Source organism: Lissotriton vulgaris, unplaced genomic scaffold (assembly GCF_964263255.1).
Source record: "Lissotriton vulgaris unplaced genomic scaffold, aLisVul1.2 SCAFFOLD_1288, whole genome shotgun sequence".
NCBI lineage: Eukaryota > Metazoa > Chordata > Amphibia > Caudata > Salamandridae > Lissotriton > Lissotriton vulgaris.
In genome coordinates, this window is record NW_028245563.1 from 103,159 (window position 1) to 130,440 (window position 27,282).

At 52.8% G+C, this 27,282-nt stretch overlaps 1 protein-coding gene across 5 annotated transcripts in view; it reads left to right on the forward strand.

Annotated features, from left to right (window-relative positions):
- Nucleotides 1–27,282, forward strand: part of SYNGAP1 (synaptic Ras GTPase activating protein 1) — a 313,184-nt gene that overhangs the window by 103,152 nt on the left and 182,750 nt on the right. For all 5 annotated transcript variants that reach the window (XM_086949107.1, XM_086949109.1, XM_086949105.1 and 2 more), the window contains exon 6: nt 692–870. In XM_086949107.1, the coding sequence (XP_086805233.1) occupies nt 692–870 (179 nt within the window). The remainder of the gene's footprint in view (nt 1–691; nt 871–27,282) is intronic.

The following is a 27,282-nucleotide window of genomic DNA, read 5'->3' on the forward strand; positions in this document are numbered from 1 at the left end:
TGATAATGGAGAGAGCACAGCCAGGAGGGGATTCTGGGAATTTGGAGACAGGAGCACTCGCACCCTAAAAGTAAAAGAGTGAAAATCCCTTTGGCCAAGACTGAGGTCAGGTCACTAAGACTTTATTAGCTCATTCATGTAGGCGGCCTTGCACAGCCATGGTCCTGACTTCCTTGAAAACTAATTTCCTGTTCCTGTTTCTTTCTCACAGGAAGCAATGCTGAAGCAGCCCATTCACCTTCTTGTGACCCTTTTTCTGTGATCAAATTGTATGATTCTTTCTTCCTGTAAAACAGGAAAAACGTTAAGCTTTTACTCACCTTCTTGTCACCTTATTTTATTGTTTCAGAAATTCATGATAAAAAGGGCTTTCTATCCAGTGTTCCTTATGAACTTATTTTGTATCCCTGCCCCTGGAAGCCTTGGAGCCGCTGTATTTGTGCCTCACCTTCCTATGACCATATTTCCTGTTCTTCACTTGCCGGAGGCCAAGAAGAAACTATGTCTTTGACCTATCTTCTTTCATGACTAGGTTCCTATTTCTTTCTCTCAGGAATCCAGATGAAGTTGGGATCTATGCTCACATCCACTGCAATGACATTTCCTCCTTCTCAATCCCAGGAAACTAGACAGAAGTTAGATCTTTTTTACTGCTTTCTGTATGACCTAATTTCCTGTTTCTTTCTCCCAGGAAGCCATGATGAAGCTGGCCCCTTTGCCACGCCTCCTAAATGACATCAGCGTAGCTCTCAGGAACCCTCACATTCAGCGCCAGCCCAGTCACCAGGGTGAACGAATCCCACCCAAACCCATCATCTTCCGGGGCCCCTCATCTGACATGCAGTCATTCATGGTCCGCGATCTGAACAGGTAAGCGACACGTGGGGACAGTTTCACAAGCCATATTTTAATGAATAATTATTGCACTCTATTGGTCAAATCATCTGTATTGGCTTGTCTGTCTTCTACCCACTCACCAATTGCACACTAAAGAGATGAGACTTTAGTCCTTTTCTGAACTTCTAGTGGTGGGTTTCATTTACTCCAGTATTGGAGCTTTCATAGATTCACATGCCTGAATCATTTCCGTCGTCGAGATGGGAGTCCCCGGTATATAAAAAAGCAATGCTTAGATATGTACCAAACTGAAAAGAGGCCTAGGCCCATTTCCATTTTGCAACCCATAACTCTCGTTCTGTAGAAGAGACCAAAATTGTCCCAGAACCAATCAGAACCTCTCACCCTCTAGAACACTCCTGAGAGAACCTTTTGCCCCTCAGATTTTCTACTGCACGTTGTGCTAGGGAGTCTCCTTTGAGCTCTGCTCACATTTTCTCTTACTACTTTGGATTTTGAGTTTTTCCCAGTGAATTTCAACTGCTGATTTCATCTGCTTTGCTGACTACTTACTCATTCTTCCTGAGAATGTCTGGAAAAGAGAAGAAGGGTTTGTTTAGAGCCTGTGCCACTTGTTCCAAGAAGAGGCTCAACACTGATGACCCTCATTCTGACTGCATCTACTGTCTAAACCCAGACCATCAAGCGAAAGACTGTAAGGTATGTCTTACCTTTTCGAGTAAAACTATAAGGGACTGTGAAGGACGCCTTTTAATATGGCTTCAAAAGCTTAAGGCCAGAGTGAAAGTGATGAGGCATCCTCTTCTTCATCTAGGAGGTCGCAAAAGAGAAAGAAATCCAGACATTCTCATACCTCTGAAGAGCGTTCTGAGAAGGCCCACAAAAAGACCACTCCTGGGTTTTCTGGGCGCAGTCCCTCAAAATCTCCACAACATAGAGAAAAGGAGAGTAAGGGACATGCTTCCGTAGATAAGACTGTTAAAAAGACTGGGTCTGAGCCATCTAAATCACCCCCTCAGGTCAAACAAGCCTTCAAGAAACCTTACTCAATGCCTCCTAAGGTCAAATCAACAATTTCTACATCGTCGACGGGATCGTCTACGAAGAAGACTTTGTCGTTGACGACAAAGATTGAGGTAAAGTTGGTCCCAAAGAAGCCTTCAAGATCAATGACTAGTGATTCTTCGGCGACGATGACATTATCGATGACTGTATCGACACCGTCGACGTCAATTTTAACGATGACGATGACTACTCCGTCGGCAGGATCGATGACGTTTGTAGGAGAGTAGGGTCTGCAATCCTATGATCACCCGGACTTTTTGCTTTTGTTTCACTGGTTTACGACTTTCTCGGGCTGTGGGCCTGCCAATCAGACCCACAGCCTAGCTGTTCTCTCGCTAAATTGATATGTGTACCTTAGGTGCATTACCCAATTGGAACTGGGCCACCCTGTCAGACCCTGTAACTCAGGGCATCGGTGTACCCAGGGCCTACCAGGAGCTGAAGCATGTATTATGCCACCCCTGGATGGCCATCTAAATCTGACACAACTGGCTGCACGACAGCTGGGGCAACGTGGCGTACTCGCCCGTTGCTATAGGTATAGTATCCATATGCCTAACCCTAAAATGGACACCCGAGTTCCTATCAGTCACTCCTATGGCAGGCCTTGACAATCCTGAAGGCAGAGTGCCTGGAACTGTGTGAATTGGACTCCGGCACGAGCAGAGCCCGGTTGCAGCTTGCGGAACCAAGACCCAATGGCTGTTCCATGATAACGCGTCCCATATCGGTAACTTCGGTATCGCGTTATCAAGACATGTCGAGTAAGGTGTCATACGAATCGGGGTGCTGCCCTCTCACCATTCCTGGCGACGAGGTTAGCATTCCGCCCTTCTAGAGGGACACGACATGTACGTAACTGTGAACCCCGGTTAAAGTTAACTGAAGCCTCAGCTCCACAAAATGGACGCTGCCACCACAGACACAAGTCTGACCTCCTGCTGCTGGGAGTCCTTCCAGCGAGGAGAGCTTGGACAAAGGGTTTCCTGTCAAGGGCGGTGTTCGCACCGTCCCAGACAGGGTTTGTGTATTTTGGGTAGGTAGGGCTTTGCAAGAAGGTGACTGCGGAGTGGCACCCCGGTGCTCACTACGCATCTGCCGGCTAGAACCAGTTCCAGGGGCGCGCAGCCCCTGACCTGGGGAAAGTCCAGCAGGGGGAGAGGGGTGTAACTACCCCCCTTCCTGGTCCCACCCTTAGGGCCGGACCTAGTCATGTACCCGCCCCTTTCTTTAGGATAAAGGCCGGAGCGGGGACCCTTCCAAATTAGATCATCTTTGAATCAAGAATACTTTCTACGAAAGGACTTCGAGACTCTTCTCCAGATTTCTCCCTTGTGGCTAAGGAGTAGTCACCCTGCATCAGCGGGCACCATGTAAGAACTCTGCGGTTTGCTGCAAGTCCTTCCTCAAGGATCCGACGGACCAGCTCGACGAGAACCGGCTTCCCTGGCACCTCTGACCTCTACCCACGTCGTCAGCTCAGCTGAGATCTGTGGGTGCGACGAGACCTCGAGGGACCGGCCATCATCAAAACCTGCACGCTTTCTTAACCAGCACGACCATCGAAGCAATTCTCTGGTGAGTGCTCTGGGGTCCGAGAAGCCCCGACCCTGAGCAGCTCCAGCACCGAAGTGCAGTCTCCCAGCATCTCCACGATCTGCGTGGGGCCCTTCTGCTCGCTGCTCAGCACGTTGTCTGGTCACTAGCCGCTGGCTTGTGTCCTTCTTTGACGACATCCGACAACCAACGCTGCTGGTCTGGTTGCTCCAGACCGGCCCTTGCTCCCTTTTTCGAGAGGAGCACTCCGGACCCTCCTGGTCCACTCAAGACGCCATCTTAGGCTCACCACGTGGCCTTGAGACCTGCCAAGGCTTGTTGCCCCAATCCTGGGCCCAGCGACGCCGACAGCATCAACCTTCGTGGGACAGCTCGCACCTCCATCCTGGTCGCCGACAACGCCACCTGGTCCGTGAGACTGCAGAGCCTAGCGTCGCCCACTCACCTAGTCGAGGTGACGGCCATCCGGTGCCCTCCTGGTACCCTCTGACTACTGGCTAGTAGTACGAACTTGGTCCCCTCTGCTTTCAGGTGTCAACAATCACTGATCCCGGCTTGGATCTCTACGAACTATTCATCACTAGTCGCCGGCCAGCAACTCCTTTTTCTTCCGGCTCCTGGCTCGTCAGCGAAGACCCCCGGCGCCTGTAAGACTTGTGCAGCCGCAGCCCTCGTGGCTAGGTAACTTCGGCATTCCGGTGCCTGCATAGCCTCCTTACTCTAGGGTCCCGAGTCCCTCGCTTCCGACTTGCCTTATCGGGTCCGCCCGAGACCACTAAACTTTCCGTGCCCTCGGGCACTTGTTTCTAATTGTGCACTTGAAGTATTTTCTAAGAGCTTTTGGTTCTGTGCTTAGTACCCTGTCCTCATAAAGAGTCCAGGGCTGTTGTGATTCTTAATAAATATACTGTTTATTTTCATAACACTTGTGTGGTGTCCTTTCACTTGGTGTTCAAGGGGTATGTGATGGTATTACAGCTGGCTTAACACGCCCTCTAGAGTTTAGCCCGAAGACTGCTCGTATCCATGCTACTAGGATAGCTGGTCTAAAGTTGACTTACAACCAATCACCATAAGGGTCGTTGGAACGATACATAGTGGTCGCTAGAATAGCGAACGCTGCATATCGGGCCACCTTCTCACATTGGTGAGCAGCGGTTGGGATTTGAGCTTGCTGTTGTTTTACCACGCGTATCCTAAGAATATCTTGTGAAAGATCGCATAAGTACTCCAGGTACATATAACTTAGCTTAGAATAGTCTGAGTTCTACTGAACCAGCTGTTGTAGCTCCTCAAGGCTTAGCACACCTTGGCTACAACTCTTAGCAAGGGATCAGTAGGTAAACCCATAGTGTAGGTAGGTGCATCACTTACACCACACTAGAAACAGCATGTCGGACAAAGGAGGAAACTCTGAGTCTCCCCTTGTGTCAGTCGACCCTACACAGGTCATCTCCAGATATGCTGCACTTAGCTTCCACGAGATGCGACAGATCTGTACATCTCGGAAGTTAAAACAGGGTGCAAACCCTACCATTTCGTTTCTGATTGGTCTCTTGGAGACTTATGATGCTAGGAGAGCGGGTAACACCGACCCTTCTCATCCAGAAATGGAAATGCCTCCCCTCGAGGGAACCCGAGGTGACCCTGACCTTATCCATCTCTCCGCTGAGGGTGAAGAGGAGGACGAGGAGCCAGAGACATCTGGGGACGAGGCAGACCAAGGTCCAGTCGTAGTTAGTCAGCTAACTCAGGACAACTTAAGCCGGCACGAGATTGGTACTAGGGGACCCCTGGGCCCTCTCCCGGGCCAGCTTAACATTGGGAACGGACGAGTTAGGTCTCTGTCGAGAGGCTCTAACAGATCCGCTCGAACCAATGGCTCTCGAGGTTCTGCTCGAAGAGGGATGACATCACCTCAGAGGAGAATGTACGAAGCACAGGAGAGGGAAGTCAATCTGCGGATCGAGAGGGAAGAACTTGCCCTAGCCAAAGAGAGACTCGCCTTTGCTCGAGAGCAAGAGTTGAGTGGGACAATTCCCACTGGTGGCAGCATTCCCCCACGGGAACCCAGGAGTTTAGACACTAAGCACCTGAATAAGATAGTGCCCCCCTTTAAGCAAGGGGACGACATCCACAAATGGATTACTGCTTTGGAGCGGGCCTGCACTGTACAGTGCATCCCCCAGAGTCAGTGGGCAGCTATCTTGTGGCTCTCCTTTGATGGTAAAGGTAGAGATAAGCTCCTCACTACTAGAGTTGAGGACGCTAACAATTACCAGATCCTGAAGAACACACTGATTGATGGGTTCGGCCTAACCACTGAGCAGTACAGGTTGCTGTTCAGGGATATCCAGAAAACTCAGTCTCAGGACTGGTCTGATTTCGTTGATTGTGCCACTAAGGCTTTGGAGGGCTGGTTGCTGGGCAGTAAGGTTACTGATTACACAGGATTGTATAATTTGATCATGCGAGAACAGATTTTAAACAATTGTCAGAACCAGTTGTTGCATCAGCACCTTGTCGACTCGGATCTGACCTCTTCCCAAGAATTGGGAAAGAAGGCAGACAGATGGGTCAGAACAAGGGTTAAGCAACCCAGGGCCAGAACCAGGGTGGTCAGAAGAAAGCAGACCAGAAGGGTAAAGATTCGAAAGGGGAACAAACTGACCAGAAGTCTTCGACAGGTCCCCAACAACCCAAAGAGGGGGGGGTCAGGTTTCCCAGAAAAAGAAGAATCAAGAAGGCCAATCGAAAAGGTGGTGCCAATACTGTAAAAGTAAAACTCACTGGTTTAGTGAGTGCACCAAGAAAGGAGGGCAGACTCCTGCTACTGCAGCCCCTAAGGCACCTGTGCCCCCTAGTACAGCCAGCAGTAGTAGTGCGCCTCCCAAGGGACTAGTTGGGTTAACCTTGGGTTCTGAGAGGTGTGACAGCTTAGCGGGTACGCTCACTCAGGCTGTCCTTGTCTGTACAGGGGATGTGGATATATCCCCTGATGTCAGTCCCAATACGTTGGGCAAATACCGACAGACGCCTTTAATAAATGGAAGAATGGCTCAGGCCTATAGGGACACTTGTGCCAGCGTCACCATGGTGACGCCTAACTTTGTGGACCCTGGACAGATCATGCCAGGTACAGATTTCCTGGTGACCAATGCCAGCAACATCACTACCAGTCATAGTATGGCAATTGTTGCTTTCTCCTGGGGAGGGGTAAATGGCCAGAAAAAGGTTGTTGTTAGTTCAGACCTCCCAGTGGATTGTTTGTTGGGCAATGATTTGGAGTCATCACAATGGTCAGAAGTGGAGCAACGGACTCACATGGAGATGTTAGGCTTGCCGGCACACGTGTTTGCTGTGACCAGGTCACAGGTCAGACGATGCCCCACTGAACAGGTGCTGTATCCTGGAACAACGGACCAGACACCTCCCAAGAAGAAGAGCAGTCGGGTTAAGGCTTCGCCTTCCCTCTTGCCCCAGGTCGAGGATCAAGTCTCAGAGGAGGCTGACCTCCAGGAATTGCGGGAAACTGAACCTAAAGAGCTCGAACTTGATCAAGTTGAGTTTCTGGGCTCAGGGGGACCCACACGAGAAGACCTGGGGAAGGACCAGTTAGACTGCCCTTCCCTTGAACCCCTCAGACAGCAGGCTGCTGGGAACGCCACAGGTACCCACAAGGTATACTGGGAAGATGGACTCCTGTACACTGAGGCAAGAGACCCCAAGCCTGGCATGACCAGGAGGCTGGTCGTCCCCTTGTCTCAGCGTGGTTTCCTCCTTACCTTGGCCCACGAGATTCCCTTAGCAGGACACTTAGGCCAGACGAAGACGTGGGACAGGCTTGTCTCGCACTTTCACTGGCCTCACATGAACGAAGATACCAAGGAGTTTTGCCGCTCCTGTGTCACTTGCCAGGCCAGTGGTAAGTCAGGTGGCACGACAAAGGCCCCCCTTATACCAATGCCTGTGGTGGGGGTGCCCTTTGAACGGGTGGGGATTGACATCGTCGGTCCCATGGAACCACCAACAGCATCAGGGCACAAGTTTATACTGGTGGTAGTGGATCATGCCACCAGGTATCCTGAAGCTATTCCCCTTAGGACCACTACAGCGCCTGTTGTGGCAAGAGCCCTAGTTGGAGTATTCTCCAGAGTGGGCTTCCCTAAGGAGGTCGTCTCCGACAGAGGTGCAAACTTTATGTCGAGCTACTTAACTGCTATGTGGAAGGAATGTGGTGTCAACTACAAGTTCACTACACCCTATCATCCACAATGCAATGGGCTTGTTGAGAGATTCAACAGGACCCTCAAAGGGATGATTCATGGACTACCTGAAAAGCTTCGGCGTAGATGGGACGTCCTGATCCCCTGCCTTTTATTCGCTTACAGAGAAGTCCCACAGAAGGGGGTTGGTTACAGCCCTTTTGAACTTTTGTACGGGCATCCTGTAAGAGGACCCCTGTGTTTGGTGAAGGAAGGATGGGAGAGACCTCTCAAAAAGCCTGCAACCAACATAGTGGACTATGTGCTTGGTCTCCGCTCGCGGATGGCTGAATACATGGAGAAGGCATCCGAAAACCTTACGGCCAGCCAAGAACTCCAAAAAGCTTGGCATGACCAAAAGGCTGTCTTGACTGTTTACCAGCCCGGACAGAAGGTGTGGGTGTTGGAGCCAGTGGCCCCAGCAGCACTCAAGGACAAATGGTCCGGGCCCTACACCATCCTGGAGAAAAAGGGAGAGGTCACCTACCTGGTCGACCTGGGAACTCCCCGGAGCCCCCACAGGGTGCTTCATGTCAACAGGCTCAAAGCATATGTCGACAGGAAGGACATGAGTTTGCTCATGGCCATAGATGAGGGACAGGAAGAGGAGAGTGACCCTCTCCCCGACCTGCTCACTCAGAATCCTGACGATGGATCGGTAGATGGTGTTGTCTTTTGTGGCAGCCTCTCCGAACATCAACAGGAGGATTGTAAACAGGTTCTTCAATCCTTCCGGCATATGTTCTCTCTAACACCCAGCCAGACCAATTGGTGTACCCATGAGGTTGACACTGGCGACAGCCTGCCCGTCAAGAGTAAAATCTACCGGCAGCCTGATCACGTTAGAGACTGCATCAAGAGTGAAGTGCAGAAAATGTTGGAGCTGGGAGTCATTGAACCCTCGGACAGCCCCTGGGCTAGTCCCGTAGTTCTAGTGCCGAAACCTCACACCCCGGGCGGTAAGAAAGAGATGAGGTTCTGCGTAGACTACAGGGGTCTCAATGCAGTCACTAAGACTGACGCCCACCCAATACCAAGGGCAGACGAGCTTATCGATAGATTGGCTTCGGCCAACTACTTAAGTACGTTTTGACCTGACAGCTGGGTATTGGCAAATCAGGTTAGCTGAGGACGCCAAGCCTAAGACCGCATTTTCTACCCCTGGTGGGCATTATCAGTTCGTGGTGATGCCCTTTGGTTTGAAAAATGCACCTGCCACCTTCCAACGGTTGGTGAATCACGTTCTCACCGGGCTGGATGACTTCTGTGCGGCGTATCTTGACGATATTGCTGTCTTTAGCTCCACCTGGGAGGATCACCTGGTCCACCTGCGGAAAGTGTTAGAGGCTCTGCAAGCAGCAGGTCTCACTATCAAGGCTACCAAGTGCCAGATAGGGCAGACACAGGTTGTATACTTGGGCCACCTTGTCGGGGGAGGCCAAGTTCAACCACTGGAGAGCAAGATACAGTCAATCAGGGACTGGGCTCCTCCAACCACCCAGACTCAGGTTCGAGCTTTCTTGGGCCTGACTGGTTACTACCGGAAGTTCGTCAGAAATTACGGATCGATTGTGACTCCGCTCAATGAACTGACGAGTAAAAAAATGCCAAAAAAGGTTCAGTGGACAGCGAGCTGTCAAAAAGCAGTCGATGACCTAAAGCAGGCCATGTGCACGGCACCTATCCTCAAGAGTCCAGACTACTCCAAACCATTCATTGTCCAAACAGATGCTTCTGAGTTGGGTGTGGGAGCTGTTCTATCTCAGCTGAATTTTGATGGTAATTACCAGCCCATTGCTTTTATAAGCAGACGGCTGACCCCCCAGAGAGAAAAATTGGTCAGCTATAGAGAGGGAGGCCTTCGCTGTGGTGTGGGCCCTGAAGAAACTGAGGCCATACTTGTTTGGCACTCATTTCAAGATTCAGACCGACCATAAGCCCCTCCTATGGCTAAATCAGATGAAGGGTGAAAACCCCAAACTGCTTAGGTGGTCCATTTCCCTACAGGGGATGGACTTCACAGTGGAGCATAGACCTGGCACTGATCATGGCAATGCAGATGGGCTCTCCAGGTATTTCCACTTAGAACAAGAAGACTCACCTGGTCAAGGTTAGCTTATTGTCCCAACGTTTGGGGGGGGGGGGAGGGGGGTCATGTAGGAGAGTAGGGTCTGCAATCCTATGATCACCCGGACTTTTTGCTTTTGTTTCACTGGTTCACGACTTTCTCGGGCTGTGGCCCTGCCAATCAGACCCACAGCCTAACTGTTCTCTTGCTAAATTGATATGTGTACCTTAGGTGCATTACCCAATTGGAACTGGGCCACCCTGTCAGACCCTGTAACTCAGGGCATCGGTGTACCCAGGGCCTACCAGGAGCTGAAGCATGTATTATGCCACCCCTGGATGGCCATCTAAATCTGACACAACTGGCTGCACGACAGCTGGGGCAACGTGGCGTACTCGCCCGTTGCTATAGGTATAGTATCCATATGCCTAACCCTAAAATGGACACCCGAGTTCCTATCAGTCACTCCTATGGCAGGCCTTGACAATCCTGAAGGCAGAGTGCCTGGAACTGTGTGAATTGGACTCCGGCACGAGCCGAGCCCGGTTGCAGCTTGCGGAACCAAGACCCAATGGCTGTTCCATGATAACGCGTCCCATATCGGTAACTTCGGTATCGCGTTATCAAGACATGTCGAGTAAGGTGTCATACGAATCGGGGTGTGTTGGACTTGGCCCGCAGGGCAGGTTCACCCCTAGACTTTTTGCCTTATGTGTGACCCTGGGTCAGTGATTTTTGGGTCTCTGCGCACTTTCCCCTGAGTCCCAGAGTGAAAGTGCGTGCATGTAGTATGGCTGGCCTGCCCTCCCATAGGAATGCATGAGGAATGTGAGTGTCCCTAGTAGTTCCTGATGCGTGGGGAGTACAGGCTCGAGTTTAGTATGTGTAAACTCGTGAGAGTGAATGCTGCAAGATGGTGTCTGCGGCATGTATGTGTCTAGTTGGGAAGTGCTACTTCTGGACATTGAGATATGTGTGCAGTGAGGGTGCTGGAGCGTGATTGGCTGGAGCTGGCTGGCATGCCAGGCTCCAGGAAGTCTGGATGGGTCTGCCCGGTGGTGAGTGGGAGATTAGCATGAGTGATGTGTGGGAGGAGTGTACCTGGGTCCTGGATGGGCTGGGTTTTCCCCACACAATGCTGGCTCCGCCCCCCTGTGGTGTGTCTAACGACCCTAGCCTCCCCAGTGAATGAAATGGGTGGTTGGGCCATCAAGAGTGCTCCAGAACCAGCTGCGACTGGTTTTCCCCCCACCCTGCACATTGTAACAAAGGATTTACTGTATAAAAAGGGTCTGTGTCCCCTTGGAAAATGTTCTATTCTTGGATCCTGCCAGAGGGGGCTTTTGCTGCTGCTGGGGCCAGGAGGACCGCCACTTGGGGAGTCTCCTAGCCTGGAGACCCAGTGTGCTGGCTCTTGGCCCAGCCTTGCCCCCCTGCCCCTTGAGAGGACTTTTGCTGGGCTTGTTGGCCCCTAGCGCTTAAGAGCGCTTTATTGTGCCTGCAGCGCTTGGGAGCGCTGTGGTCACCCCTCTAGCGCTGGGAGCGCCTGGTCTGCAGAGGCCGGTGCCCACCCGGCATTGTCCGCCCCGAGCGAGGGCCACCGCGCTCCTTAATTGAATTGGAGGCCGGTGCCCACCCGGCATTGTCCCCGGATCACCGCCGCAGCCCAGGAGTGTGCTGCCCCCGCCGGGCCGCCGCGCTGGCTACTGCGACCCGTAAGTGCTGGGTCGGCGGGCCAATCGCTGCGCGGCCCGGGAGAGGCCGACCGGAAGTCCCGCCTCCGAAGCAGAGCCGGGAAGGGAGAAGTTGCCGGCCGGGTTCCCGAGGCTCCCCGAGTGGAGAGGAGAGCCCCGGGGTGCGACTACGAAGGACGTCTTGCCAGCCGGCGTGGGGAGAGAGCGCTTCCCTACCGCCCCGGGAGCAGAGGAGAGTCCCTGCGTCCAGAGTCGGCTGCAGGCAGGACACCGACCGAGAGGAGAGCCCCGCAGCGAGAGAGAGAGCGAGTCCTCCGGTGAGTGCGGGGCCGCTTCGGTAGAAAAGGGCAGTTGTTAGTTTCTGAGCCCTGAAAGGGCTCCGGGCGCATTATTCCAGAGCCGGTGAGTGTGGCCGTCCTGGAGGGAGGGGCGCCGGGACACGTTGTCGGTGTCCGCCCCCCCCCCTCCCTGCCCCCCTCAGCAGCGCGACCTCGCGCCTTGGTGTTTTGAGCCTGAGGGCTCAGGGGGCATCTGAGTATTGGAGCAACGAGAGGCTCCAAAGCGCCGCAGTGGCTTGGCGAGCCAGAGAGGCTCGGAGCGCCCTAAGTGTTCCTGGGTCCCCAGAGAGAGGGACCCCACAGCCCAGCGAGGCTGCACCTTTGTTGCTGGAGCCCTGAGAGGCTCAGCAGCACGCTTATTTGTCTTTGAGCCCAGAGAGGCTCCAACGTTGCCCTAACTTTCCCTGCTCCAGTTGCCCAGCACTTTGTGGGCAACTGCCACGTTTAGGCCCTGACATTGGGACACCGGGACAGTCACAGGTGGTGACTTGTGAGTTTGGCGCAATGGTATTTTCTCTGCACCTCTGAATGTATTGTTTATGCGTCATGTGCCTTTACACCTCTGAATGAATGTCATGCATTGCATCATGTGTTTTGCTTTTACACCCCTACAGGTAGTGTGACATGTAGGTGGTTGTTTTCTCCCTAGTACAGGTGGTGCTAGTGAGGTCCTGTTACCAGTGATTACTGGTTGTATGCTCTACTTTTATATTGTGTGCTACACTGATTTTTATTTCTGAAAGTATTATTCCTAAAAGTGCTGATACCCTTGACAGTGGTCCAAGTGGCCCTGTCCTGTACAAATATCCCTTGTAAATTCCGCCCGTGCCTGTTGGCACAGTGTAACAAGATGTGTGTTTTATCTGATGTATATTTATTATAATACAAAGGCTATTTTTACATACCCTTGTGTGGAGTGTTCCTTTGTGGTGGGCCTTGGGTGTTGTTGCTGGGGTGCATGCGCAAATACTTAACTTACATCGCCTCCAAGTTTAGCCTTGACTGCTCGCGCCACGTTACCTAGAGGGCAAGTAGGGGTTATCTTGGCGTGTAACTCCCTTGCCCTGACCCTTAGAAATGGCGATCCCTGACTGACCTCGACGCGAGTCTTGGCCGGCCAGGGTCCCGTTTCTAACAGGGTGCTGCCCTCTCACCATTCCTGGCGACGAGGTTAGCATTCCGCCCTTCTAGAGGGACACGACATGTACGTAACTGTGAACCCCGGTTAAAGTTAACTGAAGCCTCAGCTCCACAAAATGGACGCTGCCACCACAGACACAAGTCTGACCTCCTGCTGCTGGGAGTCCTTCCAGCGAGGAGAGCTTGGACAAAGGGTTTCCTGTCAAGGGCGGTGTTCGCACCGTCCCAGACAGGGTTTGTGTATTCTGGGTAGGTAGGGCTTTGCAAGAAGGTGACTGCGGAGTGGCACCCCGGTGCTCACTACGCATCTGCCGGCTAGAACCAGTTCCAGGGGCGCGCAGCCCCTGACCTGGGGAAAGTCCAGCAGGGGGAGAGGGGTGTAACTACCCCCCTTCCTGGTCCCACCCTTAGGGCCGGACCTAGTCATGTACCCGCCCCTTTCTTTAGGATAAAGGCCGGAGCGGGGACCCTTCCAAATTAGATCATCTTTGAATCAAGAATACTTTCTACGAAAGGACTTCGAGACTCTTCTCCAGATTTCTCCCTTGTGGCTAAGGAGTAGTCACCCTGCATCAGCGGGCACCATGTAAGAACTCTGCGGTTTGCTGCAAGTCCTTCCTCAAGGATCCGACGGACCAGCTCGACGAGAACCGGCTTCCCTGGCACCTCTGACCTCTACCCACGTCGTCAGCTCAGCTGAGATCTGTGGGTGCGACGAGACCTCGAGGGACCGGCCATCATCAAAACCTGCACGCTTTCTTAACCAGCACGACCATCGAAGCAATTCTCTGGTGAGTGCTCTGGGGTCCGAGAAGCCCCGACCCTGAGCAGCTCCAGCACCGAAGTGCAGTCTCCCAGCATCTCCACGATCTGCGTGGGGCCCTTCTGCTCGCTGCTCAGCACGTTGTCTGGTCACTAGCCGCTGGCTTGTGTCCTTCTTTGACGACATCCGACAACCAACGCTGCTGGTCTGGTTGCTCCAGACCGGCCCTTGCTCCCTTTTTCGAGAGGAGCACTCCGGACCCTCCTGGTCCACTCAAGACGCCATCTTAGGCTCACCACGTGGCCTTGAGACCTGCCAAGGCTTGTTGCCCCAATCCTGGGCCCAGCGACGCCGACAGCATCAACCTTCGTGGGACAGCTCGCACCTCCATCCTGGTCGCCGACAACGCCACCTGGTCCGTGAGACTGCAGAGCCTAGCGTCGCCCACTCACCTAGTCGAGGTGACGGCCATCCGGTGCCCTCCTGGTACCCTCTGACTACTGGCTAGTAGTACGAACTTGGTCCCCTCTGCTTTCAGGTGTCAACAATCACTGATCCCGGCTTGGATCTCTACGAACTATTCATCACTAGTCGCCGGCCAGCAACTCCTTTTTCTTCCGGCTCCTGGCTCGTCAGCGAAGACCCCCGGCGCCTGTAAGACTTGTGCAGCCGCAGCCCTCGTGGCTAGGTAACTTCGGCATTCCGGTGCCTGCATAGCCTCCTTACTCTAGGGTCCCGAGTCCCTCGCTTCCGACTTGCCTTATCGGGTCCGCCCGAGACCACTAAACTTTCCGTGCCCTCGGGCACTTGTTTCTAATTGTGCACTTGAAGTATTTTCTAAGAGCTTTTGGTTCTGTGCTTAGTACCCTGTCCTCATAAAGAGTCCAGGGCTGTTGTGATTCTTAATAAATATACTGTTTATTTTCATAACACTTGTGTGGTGTCCTTTCACTTGGTGTTCAAGGGGTATGTGATGGTATTACAGCTGGCTTAACACGCCCTCTAGAGTTTAGCCCGAAGACTGCTCGTATCCATGCTACTAGGATAGCTGGTCTGAAGTTGACTTACAACCAATCACCATAAGGGTCGTTGGAACGATACATAGTGGTCGCTAGAATAGCGAACGCTGCATATCGGGCCACCTTCTCACATTGGTGAGCAGCGGTTGGGATTTGAGCTTGCTGTTGTTTTACCACGCGTATCCTAAGAATATCTTGTGAAAGATCGCATAAGTACTCCAGGTACATATAACTTAGCTTAGAATAGTCTGAGTTCTACTGAACCAGCTGTTGTAGCTCCTCAAGGCTTAGCACACCTTGGCTACAACTCTTAGCAAGGGATCAGTAGGTAAACCCATAGTGTAGGTAGGTGCATCACTTACACCACACTAGAAACAGCATGTCGGACAAAGGAGGAAACTCTGAGTCTCCCCTTGTGTCAGTCGACCCTACACAGGTCATCTCCAGATATGCTGCACTTAGCTTCCACGAGATGCGACAGATCTGTACATCTCGGAAGTTAAAACAGGGTGCAAACCCTACCATTTCGTTTCTGATTGGTCTCTTGGAGACTTATGATGCTAGGAGAGCGGGTAACACCGACCCTTCTCATCCAGAAATGGAAATGCCTCCCCTCGAGGGAACCCGAGGTGACCCTGACCTTATCCATCTCTCCGCTGAGGGTGAAGAGGAGGACGAGGAGCCAGAGACATCTGGGGACGAGGCAGACCAAGGTCCAGTCGTAGTTAGTCAGCTAACTCAGGACAACTTAAGCCGGCACGAGATTGGTACTAGGGGACCCCTGGGCCCTCTCCCGGGCCAGCTTAACATTGGGAACGGACGAGTTAGGTCTCTGTCGAGAGGCTCTAACAGATCCGCTCGAACCAATGGCTCTCGAGGTTCTGCTCGAAGAGGGATGACATCACCTCAGAGGAGAATGTACGAAGCACAGGAGAGGGAAGTCAATCTGCGGATCGAGAGGGAAGAACTTGCCCTAGCCAAAGAGAGACTCGCCTTTGCTCGAGAGCAAGAGTTGAGTGGGACAATTCCCACTGGTGGCAGCATTCCCCCACGGGAACCCAGGAGTTTAGACACTAAGCACCTGAATAAGATAGTGCCCCCCTTTAAGCAAGGGGACGACATCCACAAATGGATTACTGCTTTGGAGCGGGCCTGCACTGTACAGTGTTATGTTATGTTATGTTATGTTATGTTATTTGGTATTTTTATAGCGCACAGCTGCCCCAGCAAAGGGGCGTCCTGGCGCTTTGACAGATGCTATAACATAACACACAGTAAAAGAAAAGAAATTAACTAGATACCGGGAACAGGAAGGTTTTAATTGCCTGCCTGAAGGTGAGCAAATCTTCAAGAGCTCGAATGTGAACAGGGAGCGAATTCCATAAGCTAGCCGCTAGCACCCTAAAGGAGCGGCCTCCCATTCTGCTCAGCTTGAAGCGAGGACAGCTGGCTAGATGAAGCCCCGCAGATCTCAAGGATCTCGAAGGCATATAGGGCGTAAGAAGAGGAACAAGTGCCGGCGGCGACGACAGTTTCAAAATTTTAAAGGCCAGACACAGCGCCTTGAATTTAATGCGCTGTCTGACCGGGAGCCAGTGCAGGGCCGTGATGGTACCAGACACTGAACAATGTCTGGGAAGGCCCACAATGGCTCGTGCCGCGGCATTTTGTACTCTTTGGAGCCTAGAGGCCTCCGCTTGATTCACCCCTAATAGCAATGAGCTGCCGTAGTCCAGCCGAGAAAGTATAGAGGCCTGGACTACAAGCTGTCTAGTAGGGGGATCAAAGTACTTTAGGACCGGCCTAGTACCACGCAAAATTCCGTAGCACGTGGCAGCCACCTTCTTGGTATGATCTCTGAAGGTCAACGCAGAGTCTACCCATACTCCTAAGTTTCTCACTCCAGCAGCTGGAATAGGCGTGACACCCAGCTCCGAAGGCCACCACTGATTTCCCCATAACTCCGCGTGCTTCCCTAGAACCAATACCTCCGTTTTGGTGGCATTCAACTGGAGGCAGTTGGAGCGAAGCCAGCCGGCTACTGCCAAGAGACCCGCACGGAATCTGGGGGCCTCCACCTCAGGGTCTTCACTAAGTGTCACCGCTAGCTGTGTGTCGTCAGCGTATGAGGCCATCGTAAGACCCCACTGTTTGACGACACCAGCCAACGGTTTCACATAGAGGTTGAACATTGTTGGGCTCAACGAAGATCCCTGTGGTACCCCGAGCTCCAAAGGATAGGTGGCAGATTGGCCAGGTGGTATAGCCACTTTAAAGGAGCGATCTGCCAGGAAGGACCGAAACCACTGGAGAGCGACATCCGTCACTCCCGCCTCCTGTAAGCGCTGGATAAGTATATGGTGGGACACAGTATCGAAGGCAGCGCTTAGATCTAATAGTATAAGCGCTGCAGTATGACCTGAGTCAAGTACCTGGCGAAGATGTTCCGTGATGTAAAGTAATGCCGTCTCGGTACTGTGTCCTGACCTGAAGCCATTCTGACTGGAATCCAGAATCTGGTTGCGAGCCAGATGTTCGGACAGAACAGAGTTGACATGGGCTTCTGTTACTTTAGCAATCCAAGGCAACAGGGAAATAGGTCGATAGTTTTCTGGCAGTCGGGGATCAGAGTTGGGTTTTTTTAATATCGGAGTAACCACTGCCTGTTTCCATGCCGCAGGTACCGTTCCACATGACAATGACATATTGATAAGGTTCAATATGGGGTCACGGCACAGCGGGGAAAGAGTGTTAATGAAGGCTGGCTTTAACGGGTCCGCAGGAGAGCCTGACTTGACCTTGAGGCTGAACCTGTCAAAGGCCGCACTAGACAGTTCAGGTAGAATGGCCAAAGGCTCAAAATCTACCGTGACAGAAGTATCAGCCACTCGATCCTGGTGGAGTGTGTCAAACCCATGATAGATTTTTGCCACTTTCTCCACAAAAAAGGAGGCCAGTTTGTCACAGTGCAAATCTGTGCAAATCACCTCAGAGGAGGATCTGTTTTTCATGAGATCCTTCAATACCTTGAAAATCAGTTTTGAAGGATTGGGGCAGGTAGCAAATTCATGTGCATAAAATGCAGCTCTTGCTCTGCAGATCGCTCTATGATAGAGCTTCAACTCAGTGAAATACCGAGTTTTCAGCGCAGAGTCATAGGAACGTCTCCATTCCCTCTCTGTTTTACGGCAGGATTTCTTCAATTCTGCGAGGGATTCATTATACCAAGGGCTAGATGTTTTAGTCCGGCCTTTCGACCACCGCAAAGGTATAAGAGAGTCCAAGGCATCTGTAATCCACGCGCAGAACTGTTGATATCCTTGATCCACATTCGTGAAGATACTCAGCGGTTTTCGCTCTAGTATACCATAAAACTCTTCCAACGTAAGCTTATGCCAAGGCCTTTTAAGAATAGGCCTGTCTGTGGGTATAAAAGGCTTATCATGGATCGGACAGAAAGCTTCTATTAACAGGTGATCAGTCCACCCAATCAGCCTCGGTTCTGACAGCCTTAACCCATCTAGTGTGGAAAAGAAGGGGTCAAGAATATGGCCTCCCGAGTGGGTAGGAAGGGTAACGAGCTGATTCAATTGAAGAGCTTCCAGATCCGCCAATAGAGAGCTCACGATAGTGGAAGACCCGTTATCAAAATGGATGTTCAGATCACCCAAAATGTTAAAATTGGCACAGCCGAGTGCTATAGGACTGACCATGTCAGCCAGCGCAGACCTAAAAACCGAGTCATTGCCAGGGGGACGGTATACAAGAAGGCCGCTAAACGTAAATTGGTGGGAGAAGGCGACTTTAAAAATAGCGCTTTCGCATGCGGGTAGTCCTGACGGCTTCCATTCCGCCGGAAAACAGGACTTGACTGCCATAGCAATACCACCACCTCTTGTGGTCCTGTTCGAAGTGAAGATGGTATAGTTCTGGGGGGATGCAAGATTCAATATGGCAGAGTCGGAGTCCTGGAGCCAAGTTTGCATCCCCCAGAGTCAGTGGGCAGCTATCTTGTGGCTCTCCTTTGATGGTAAAGGTAGAGATAAGCTCCTCACTACTAGAGTTGAGGACGCTAACAATTACCAGATCCTGAAGAACACACTGATTGATGGGTTCGGCCTAACCACTGAGCAGTACAGGTTGCTGTTCAGGGATATCCAGAAAACTCAGTCTCAGGACTGGTCTGATTTCGTTGATTGTGCCACTAAGGCTTTGGAGGGCTGGTTGCTGGGCAGTAAGGTTACTGATTACACAGGATTGTATAATTTGATCATGCGAGAACAGATTTTAAACAATTGTCAGAACCAGTTGTTGCATCAGCACCTTGTCGACTCGGATCTGACCTCTTCCCAAGAATTGGGAAAGAAGGCAGACAGATGGGTCAGAACAAGGGTTAAGCAACCCAGGGCCAGAACCAGGGTGGTCAGAAGAAAGCAGACCAGAAGGGTAAAGATTCGAAAGGGGAACAAACTGACCAGAAGTCTTCGACAGGTCCCCAACAACCCAAAGAGGGGGGGGTCAGGTTTCCCAGAAAAAGAAGAATCAAGAAGGCCAATCGAAAAGGTGGTGCCAATACTGTAAAAGTAAAACTCACTGGTTTAGTGAGTGCACCAAGAAAGGAGGGCAGACTCCTGCTACTGCAGCCCCTAAGGCACCTGTGCCCCCTAGTACAGCCAGCAGTAGTAGTGCGCCTCCCAAGGGACTAGTTGGGTTAACCTTGGGTTCTGAGAGGTGTGACAGCTTAGCGGGTACGCTCACTCAGGCTGTCCTTGTCTGTACAGGGGATGTGGATATATCCCCTGATGTCAGTCCCAATACGTTGGGCAAATACCGACAGACGCCTTTAATAAATGGAAGAATGGCTCAGGCCTATAGGGACACTTGTGCCAGCGTCACCATGGTGACGCCTAACTTTGTGGACCCTGGACAGATCATGCCAGGTACAGATTTCCTGGTGACCAATGCCAGCAACATCACTACCAGTCATAGTATGGCAATTGTTGCTTTCTCCTGGGGAGGGGTAAATGGCCAGAAAAAGGTTGTTGTTAGTTCAGACCTCCCAGTGGATTGTTTGTTGGGCAATGATTTGGAGTCATCACAATGGTCAGAAGTGGAGCAACGGACTCACATGGAGATGTTAGGCTTGCCGGCACACGTGTTTGCTGTGACCAGGTCACAGGTCAGACGATGCCCCACTGAACAGGTGCTGTATCCTGGAACAACGGACCAGACACCTCCCAAGAAGAAGAGCAGTCGGGTTAAGGCTTCGCCTTCCCTCTTGCCCCAGGTCGAGGATCAAGTCTCAGAGGAGGCTGACCTCCAGGAATTGCGGGAAACTGAACCTAAAGAGCTCGAACTTGATCAAGTTGAGTTTCTGGGCTCAGGGGGACCCACACGAGAAGACCTGGGGAAGGACCAGTTAGACTGCCCTTCCCTTGAACCCCTCAGACAGCAGGCTGCTGGGAACGCCACAGGTACCCACAAGGTATACTGGGAAGATGGACTCCTGTACACTGAGGCAAGAGACCCCAAGCCTGGCATGACCAGGAGGCTGGTCGTCCCCTTGTCTCAGCGTGGTTTCCTCCTTACCTTGGCCCACGAGATTCCCTTAGCAGGACACTTAGGCCAGACGAAGACGTGGGACAGGCTTGTCTCGCACTTTCACTGGCCTCACATGAACGAAGATACCAAGGAGTTTTGCCGCTCCTGTGTCACTTGCCAGGCCAGTGGTAAGTCAGGTGGCACGACAAAGGCCCCCCTTATACCAATGCCTGTGGTGGGGGTGCCCTTTGAACGGGTGGGGATTGACATCGTCGGTCCCATGGAACCACCAACAGCATCAGGGCACAAGTTTATACTGGTGGTAGTGGATCATGCCACCAGGTATCCTGAAGCTATTCCCCTTAGGACCACTACAGCGCCTGTTGTGGCAAGAGCCCTAGTTGGAGTATTCTCCAGAGTGGGCTTCCCTAAGGAGGTCGTCTCCGACAGAGGTGCAAACTTTATGTCGAGCTACTTAACTGCTATGTGGAAGGAATGTGGTGTCAACTACAAGTTCACTACACCCTATCATCCACAATGCAATGGGCTTGTTGAGAGATTCAACAGGACCCTCAAAGGGATGATTCATGGACTACCTGAAAAGCTTCGGCGTAGATGGGACGTCCTGATCCCCTGCCTTTTATTCGCTTACAGAGAAGTCCCACAGAAGGGGGTTGGTTACAGCCCTTTTGAACTTTTGTACGGGCATCCTGTAAGAGGACCCCTGTGTTTGGTGAAGGAAGGATGGGAGAGACCTCTCAAAAAGCCTGCAACCAACATAGTGGACTATGTGCTTGGTCTCCGCTCGCGGATGGCTGAATACATGGAGAAGGCATCCGAAAACCTTACGGCCAGCCAAGAACTCCAAAAAGCTTGGCATGACCAAAAGGCTGTCTTGACTGTTTACCAGCCCGGACAGAAGGTGTGGGTGTTGGAGCCAGTGGCCCCAGCAGCACTCAAGGACAAATGGTCCGGGCCCTACACCATCCTGGAGAAAAAGGGAGAGGTCACCTACCTGGTCGACCTGGGAACTCCCCGGAGCCCCCACAGGGTGCTTCATGTCAACAGGCTCAAAGCATATGTCGACAGGAAGGACATGAGTTTGCTCATGGCCATAGATGAGGGACAGGAAGAGGAGAGTGACCCTCTCCCCGACCTGCTCACTCAGAATCCTGACGATGGATCGGTAGATGGTGTTGTCTTTTGTGGCAGCCTCTCCGAACATCAACAGGAGGATTGTAAACAGGTTCTTCAATCCTTCCGGCATATGTTCTCTCTAACACCCAGCCAGACCAATTGGTGTACCCATGAGGTTGACACTGGCGACAGCCTGCCCGTCAAGAGTAAAATCTACCGGCAGCCTGATCACGTTAGAGACTGCATCAAGAGTGAAGTGCAGAAAATGTTGGAGCTGGGAGTCATTGAACCCTCGGACAGCCCCTGGGCTAGTCCCGTAGTTCTAGTGCCGAAACCTCACACCCCGGGCGGTAAGAAAGAGATGAGGTTCTGCGTAGACTACAGGGGTCTCAATGCAGTCACTAAGACTGACGCCCACCCAATACCAAGGGCAGACGAGCTTATCGATAGATTGGCTTCGGCCAACTACTTAAGTACGTTTTGACCTGACAGCTGGGTATTGGCAAATCAGGTTAGCTGAGGACGCCAAGCCTAAGACCGCATTTTCTACCCCTGGTGGGCATTATCAGTTCGTGGTGATGCCCTTTGGTTTGAAAAATGCACCTGCCACCTTCCAACGGTTGGTGAATCACGTTCTCACCGGGCTGGATGACTTCTGTGCGGCGTATCTTGACGATATTGCTGTCTTTAGCTCCACCTGGGAGGATCACCTGGTCCACCTGCGGAAAGTGTTAGAGGCTCTGCAAGCAGCAGGTCTCACTATCAAGGCTACCAAGTGCCAGATAGGGCAGACACAGGTTGTATACTTGGGCCACCTTGTCGGGGGAGGCCAAGTTCAACCACTGGAGAGCAAGATACAGTCAATCAGGGACTGGGCTCCTCCAACCACCCAGACTCAGGTTCGAGCTTTCTTGGGCCTGACTGGTTACTACCGGAAGTTCGTCAGAAATTACGGATCGATTGTGACTCCGCTCAATGAACTGACGAGTAAAAAAATGCCAAAAAAGGTTCAGTGGACAGCGAGCTGTCAAAAAGCAGTCGATGACCTAAAGCAGGCCATGTGCACGGCACCTATCCTCAAGAGTCCAGACTACTCCAAACCATTCATTGTCCAAACAGATGCTTCTGAGTTGGGTGTGGGAGCTGTTCTATCTCAGCTGAATTTTGATGGTAATTACCAGCCCATTGCTTTTATAAGCAGACGGCTGACCCCCCAGAGAGAAAAATTGGTCAGCTATAGAGAGGGAGGCCTTCGCTGTGGTGTGGGCCCTGAAGAAACTGAGGCCATACTTGTTTGGCACTCATTTCAAGATTCAGACCGACCATAAGCCCCTCCTATGGCTAAATCAGATGAAGGGTGAAAACCCCAAACTGCTTAGGTGGTCCATTTCCCTACAGGGGATGGACTTCACAGTGGAGCATAGACCTGGCACTGATCATGGCAATGCAGATGGGCTCTCCAGGTATTTCCACTTAGAACAAGAAGACTCACCTGGTCAAGGTTAGCTTATTGTCCCAACGTTTGGGGGGGGGGGGAGGGGGGTCATGTAGGAGAGTAGGGTCTGCAATCCTATGATCACCCGGACTTTTTGCTTTTGTTTCACTGGTTCACGACTTTCTCGGGCTGTGGCCCTGCCAATCAGACCCACAGCCTAACTGTTCTCTTGCTAAATTGATATGTGTACCTTAGGTGCATTACCCAATTGGAACTGGGCCACCCTGTCAGACCCTGTAACTCAGGGCATCGGTGTACCCAGGGCCTACCAGGAGCTGAAGCATGTATTATGCCACCCCTGGATGGCCATCTAAATCTGACACAACTGGCTGCACGACAGCTGGGGCAACGTGGCGTACTCGCCCGTTGCTATAGGTATAGTATCCATATGCCTAACCCTAAAATGGACACCCGAGTTCCTATCAGTCACTCCTATGGCAGGCCTTGACAATCCTGAAGGCAGAGTGCCTGGAACTGTGTGAATTGGACTCCGGCACGAGCCGAGCCCGGTTGCAGCTTGCGGAACCAAGACCCAATGGCTGTTCCATGATAACGCGTCCCATATCGGTAACTTCGGTATCGCGTTATCAAGACATGTCGAGTAAGGTGTCATACGAATCGGGGTGTGTTGGACTTGGCCCGCAGGGCAGGTTCACCCCTAGACTTTTTGCCTTATGTGTGACCCTGGGTCAGTGATTTTTGGGTCTCTGCGCACTTTCCCCTGAGTCCCAGAGTGAAAGTGCGTGCATGTAGTATGGCTGGCCTGCCCTCCCATAGGAATGCATGAGGAATGTGAGTGTCCCTAGTAGTTCCTGATGCGTGGGGAGTACAGGCTCGAGTTTAGTATGTGTAAACTCGTGAGAGTGAATGCTGCAAGATGGTGTCTGCGGCATGTATGTGTCTAGTTGGGAAGTGCTACTTCTGGACATTGAGATATGTGTGCAGTGAGGGTGCTGGAGCGTGATTGGCTGGAGCTGGCTGGCATGCCAGGCTCCAGGAAGTCTGGATGGGTCTGCCCGGTGGTGAGTGGGAGATTAGCATGAGTGATGTGTGGGAGGAGTGTACCTGGGTCCTGGATGGGCTGGGTTTTCCCCACACAATGCTGGCTCCGCCCCCCTGTGGTGTGTCTAACGACCCTAGCCTCCCCAGTGAATGAAATGGGTGGTTGGGCCATCAAGAGTGCTCCAGAACCAGCTGCGACTGGTTTTCCCCCCACCCTGCACATTGTAACAAAGGATTTACTGTATAAAAAGGGTCTGTGTCCCCTTGGAAAATGTTCTATTCTTGGATCCTGCCAGAGGGGGCTTTTGCTGCTGCTGGGGCCAGGAGGACCGCCACTTGGGGAGTCTCCTAGCCTGGAGACCCAGTGTGCTGGCTCTTGGCCCAGCCTTGCCCCCCTGCCCCTTGAGAGGACTTTTGCTGGGCTTGTTGGCCCCTAGCGCTTAAGAGCGCTTTATTGTGCCTGCAGCGCTTGGGAGCGCTGTGGTCACCCCTCTAGCGCTGGGAGCGCCTGGTCTGCAGAGGCCGGTGCCCACCCGGCATTGTCCGCCCCGAGCGAGGGCCACCGCGCTCCTTAATTGAATTGGAGGCCGGTGCCCACCCGGCATTGTCCCCGGATCACCGCCGCAGCCCAGGAGTGTGCTGCCCCCGCCGGGCCGCCGCGCTGGCTACTGCGACCCGTAAGTGCTGGGTCGGCGGGCCAATCGCTGCGCGGCCCGGGAGAGGCCGACCGGAAGTCCCGCCTCCGAAGCAGAGCCGGGAAGGGAGAAGTTGCCGGCCGGGTTCCCGAGGCTCCCCGAGTGGAGAGGAGAGCCCCGGGGTGCGACTACGAAGGACGTCTTGCCAGCCGGCGTGGGGAGAGAGCGCTTCCCTACCGCCCCGGGAGCAGAGGAGAGTCCCTGCGTCCAGAGTCGGCTGCAGGCAGGACACCGACCGAGAGGAGAGCCCCGCAGCGAGAGAGAGAGAGAGCGAGTCCTCCGGTGAGTGCGGGGCCGCTTCGGTAGAAAAGGGCAGTTGTTAGTTTCTGAGCCCTGAAAGGGCTCCGGGCGCATTATTCCAGAGCCGGTGAGTGTGGCCGTCCTGGAGGGAGGGGCGCCGGGACACGTTGTCGGTGTCCGCCCCCCCCCCTCCCTGCCCCCCTCAGCAGCGCGACCTCGCGCCTTGGTGTTTTGAGCCTGAGGGCTCAGGGGGCATCTGAGTATTGGAGCAACGAGAGGCTCCAAAGCGCCGCAGTGGCTTGGCGAGCCAGAGAGGCTCGGAGCGCCCTAAGTGTTCCTGGGTCCCCAGAGAGAGGGACCCCACAGCCCAGCGAGGCTGCACCTTTGTTGCTGGAGCCCTGAGAGGCTCAGCAGCACGCTTATTTGTCTTTGAGCCCAGAGAGGCTCCAACGTTGCCCTAACTTTCCCTGCTCCAGTTGCCCAGCACTTTGTGGGCAACTGCCACGTTTAGGCCCTGACATTGGGACACCGGGACAGTCACAGGTGGTGACTTGTGAGTTTGGCGCAATGGTATTTTCTCTGCACCTCTGAATGTATTGTTTATGCGTCATGTGCCTTTACACCTCTGAATGAATGTCATGCATTGCATCATGTGTTTTGCTTTTACACCCCTACAGGTAGTGTGACATGTAGGTGGTTGTTTTCTCCCTAGTACAGGTGGTGCTAGTGAGGTCCTGTTACCAGTGATTACTGGTTGTATGCTCTACTTTTATATTGTGTGCTACACTGATTTTTATTTCTGAAAGTATTATTCCTAAAAGTGCTGATACCCTTGACAGTGGTCCAAGTGGCCCTGTCCTGTACAAATATGCCTTGTAAATTCCGCCCGTGCCTGTTGGCACAGTGTAACAAGATGTGTGTTTTATCTGATGTATATTTATTATAATACAAAGGCTATTTTTACATACCCTTGTGTGGAGTGTTCCTTTGTGGTGGGCCTTGGGTGTTGTTGCTGGGGTGCATGCGCAAATACTTAACTTACATCGCCTCCAAGTTTAGCCTTGACTGCTCGCGCCACGTTACCTAGAGGGCAAGTAGGGGTTATCTTGGCGTGTAACTCCCTTGCCCTGACCCTTAGAAATGGCGATCCCTGACTGACCTCGACGCGAGTCTTGGCCGGCCAGGGTCCCGTTTCTAACAGGGTGCTGCCCTCTCACCATTCCTGGCGACGAGGTTAGCATTCCGCCCTTCTAGAGGGACACGACATGTACGTAACTGTGAACCCCGGTTAAAGTTAACTGAAGCCTCAGCTCCACAAAATGGACGCTGCCACCACAGACACAAGTCTGACCTCCTGCTGCTGGGAGTCCTTCCAGCGAGGAGAGCTTGGACAAAGGGTTTCCTGTCAAGGGCGGTGTTCGCACCGTCCCAGACAGGGTTTGTGTATTCTGGGTAGGTAGGGCTTTGCAAGAAGGTGACTGCGGAGTGGCACCCCGGTGCTCACTACGCATCTGCCGGCTAGAACCAGTTCCAGGGGCGCGCAGCCCCTGACCTGGGGAAAGTCCAGCAGGGGGAGAGAGGTGTAACTACCCCCCTTCCTGGTCCCACCCTTAGGGCCGGACCTAGTCATGTACCCGCCCCTTTCTTTAGGATAAAGGCCGGAGCGGGGACCCTTCCAAATTAGATCATCTTTGAATCAAGAATACTTTCTACGAAAGGACTTCGAGACTCTTCTCAAGATTTCTCCCTTGTGGCTAAGGAGTAGTCACCCTGCATCAGCGGGCACCATGTAAGAACTCTGCGGTTTGCTGCAAGTCCTTCCTCAAGGATCCGACGGACCAGCTCGACGAGAACCGGCTTCCCTGGCACCTCTGACCTCTACCCACGTCGTCAGCTCAGCTGAGATCTGTGGGTGCGACGAGACCTCGAGGGACCGGCCATCATCAAAACCTGCACGCTTTCTTAACCAGCACGACCATCGAAGCAATTCTCTGGTGAGTGCTCTGGGGTCCGAGAAGCCCCGACCCTGAGCAGCTCCAGCACCGAAGTGCAGTCTCCCAGCATCTCCACGATCTGCGTGGGGCCCTTCTGCTCGCTGCTCAGCACGTTGTCTGGTCACTAGCCGCTGGCTTGTGTCTTTCTTTGACGACATCCGACAACCAACGCTGCTGGTCTGGTTGCTCCAGACCGGCCCTTGCTCCCTTTTTCGAGAGGAGCACTCCGGACCCTCCTGGTCCACTCAAGACGCCATCTTAGGCCCACCACGTGGCCCTGAGACCTGCCAAGGCTTGTTGCCCCAATCCTGGGCCCAGCGACGCCGACAGCATCAACCTTCGTGGGACAGCTCGCACCTCCATCCTGGTCGCCGACAACGCCTCCTGGTCCGTGAGACTGCAGAGCCTAGC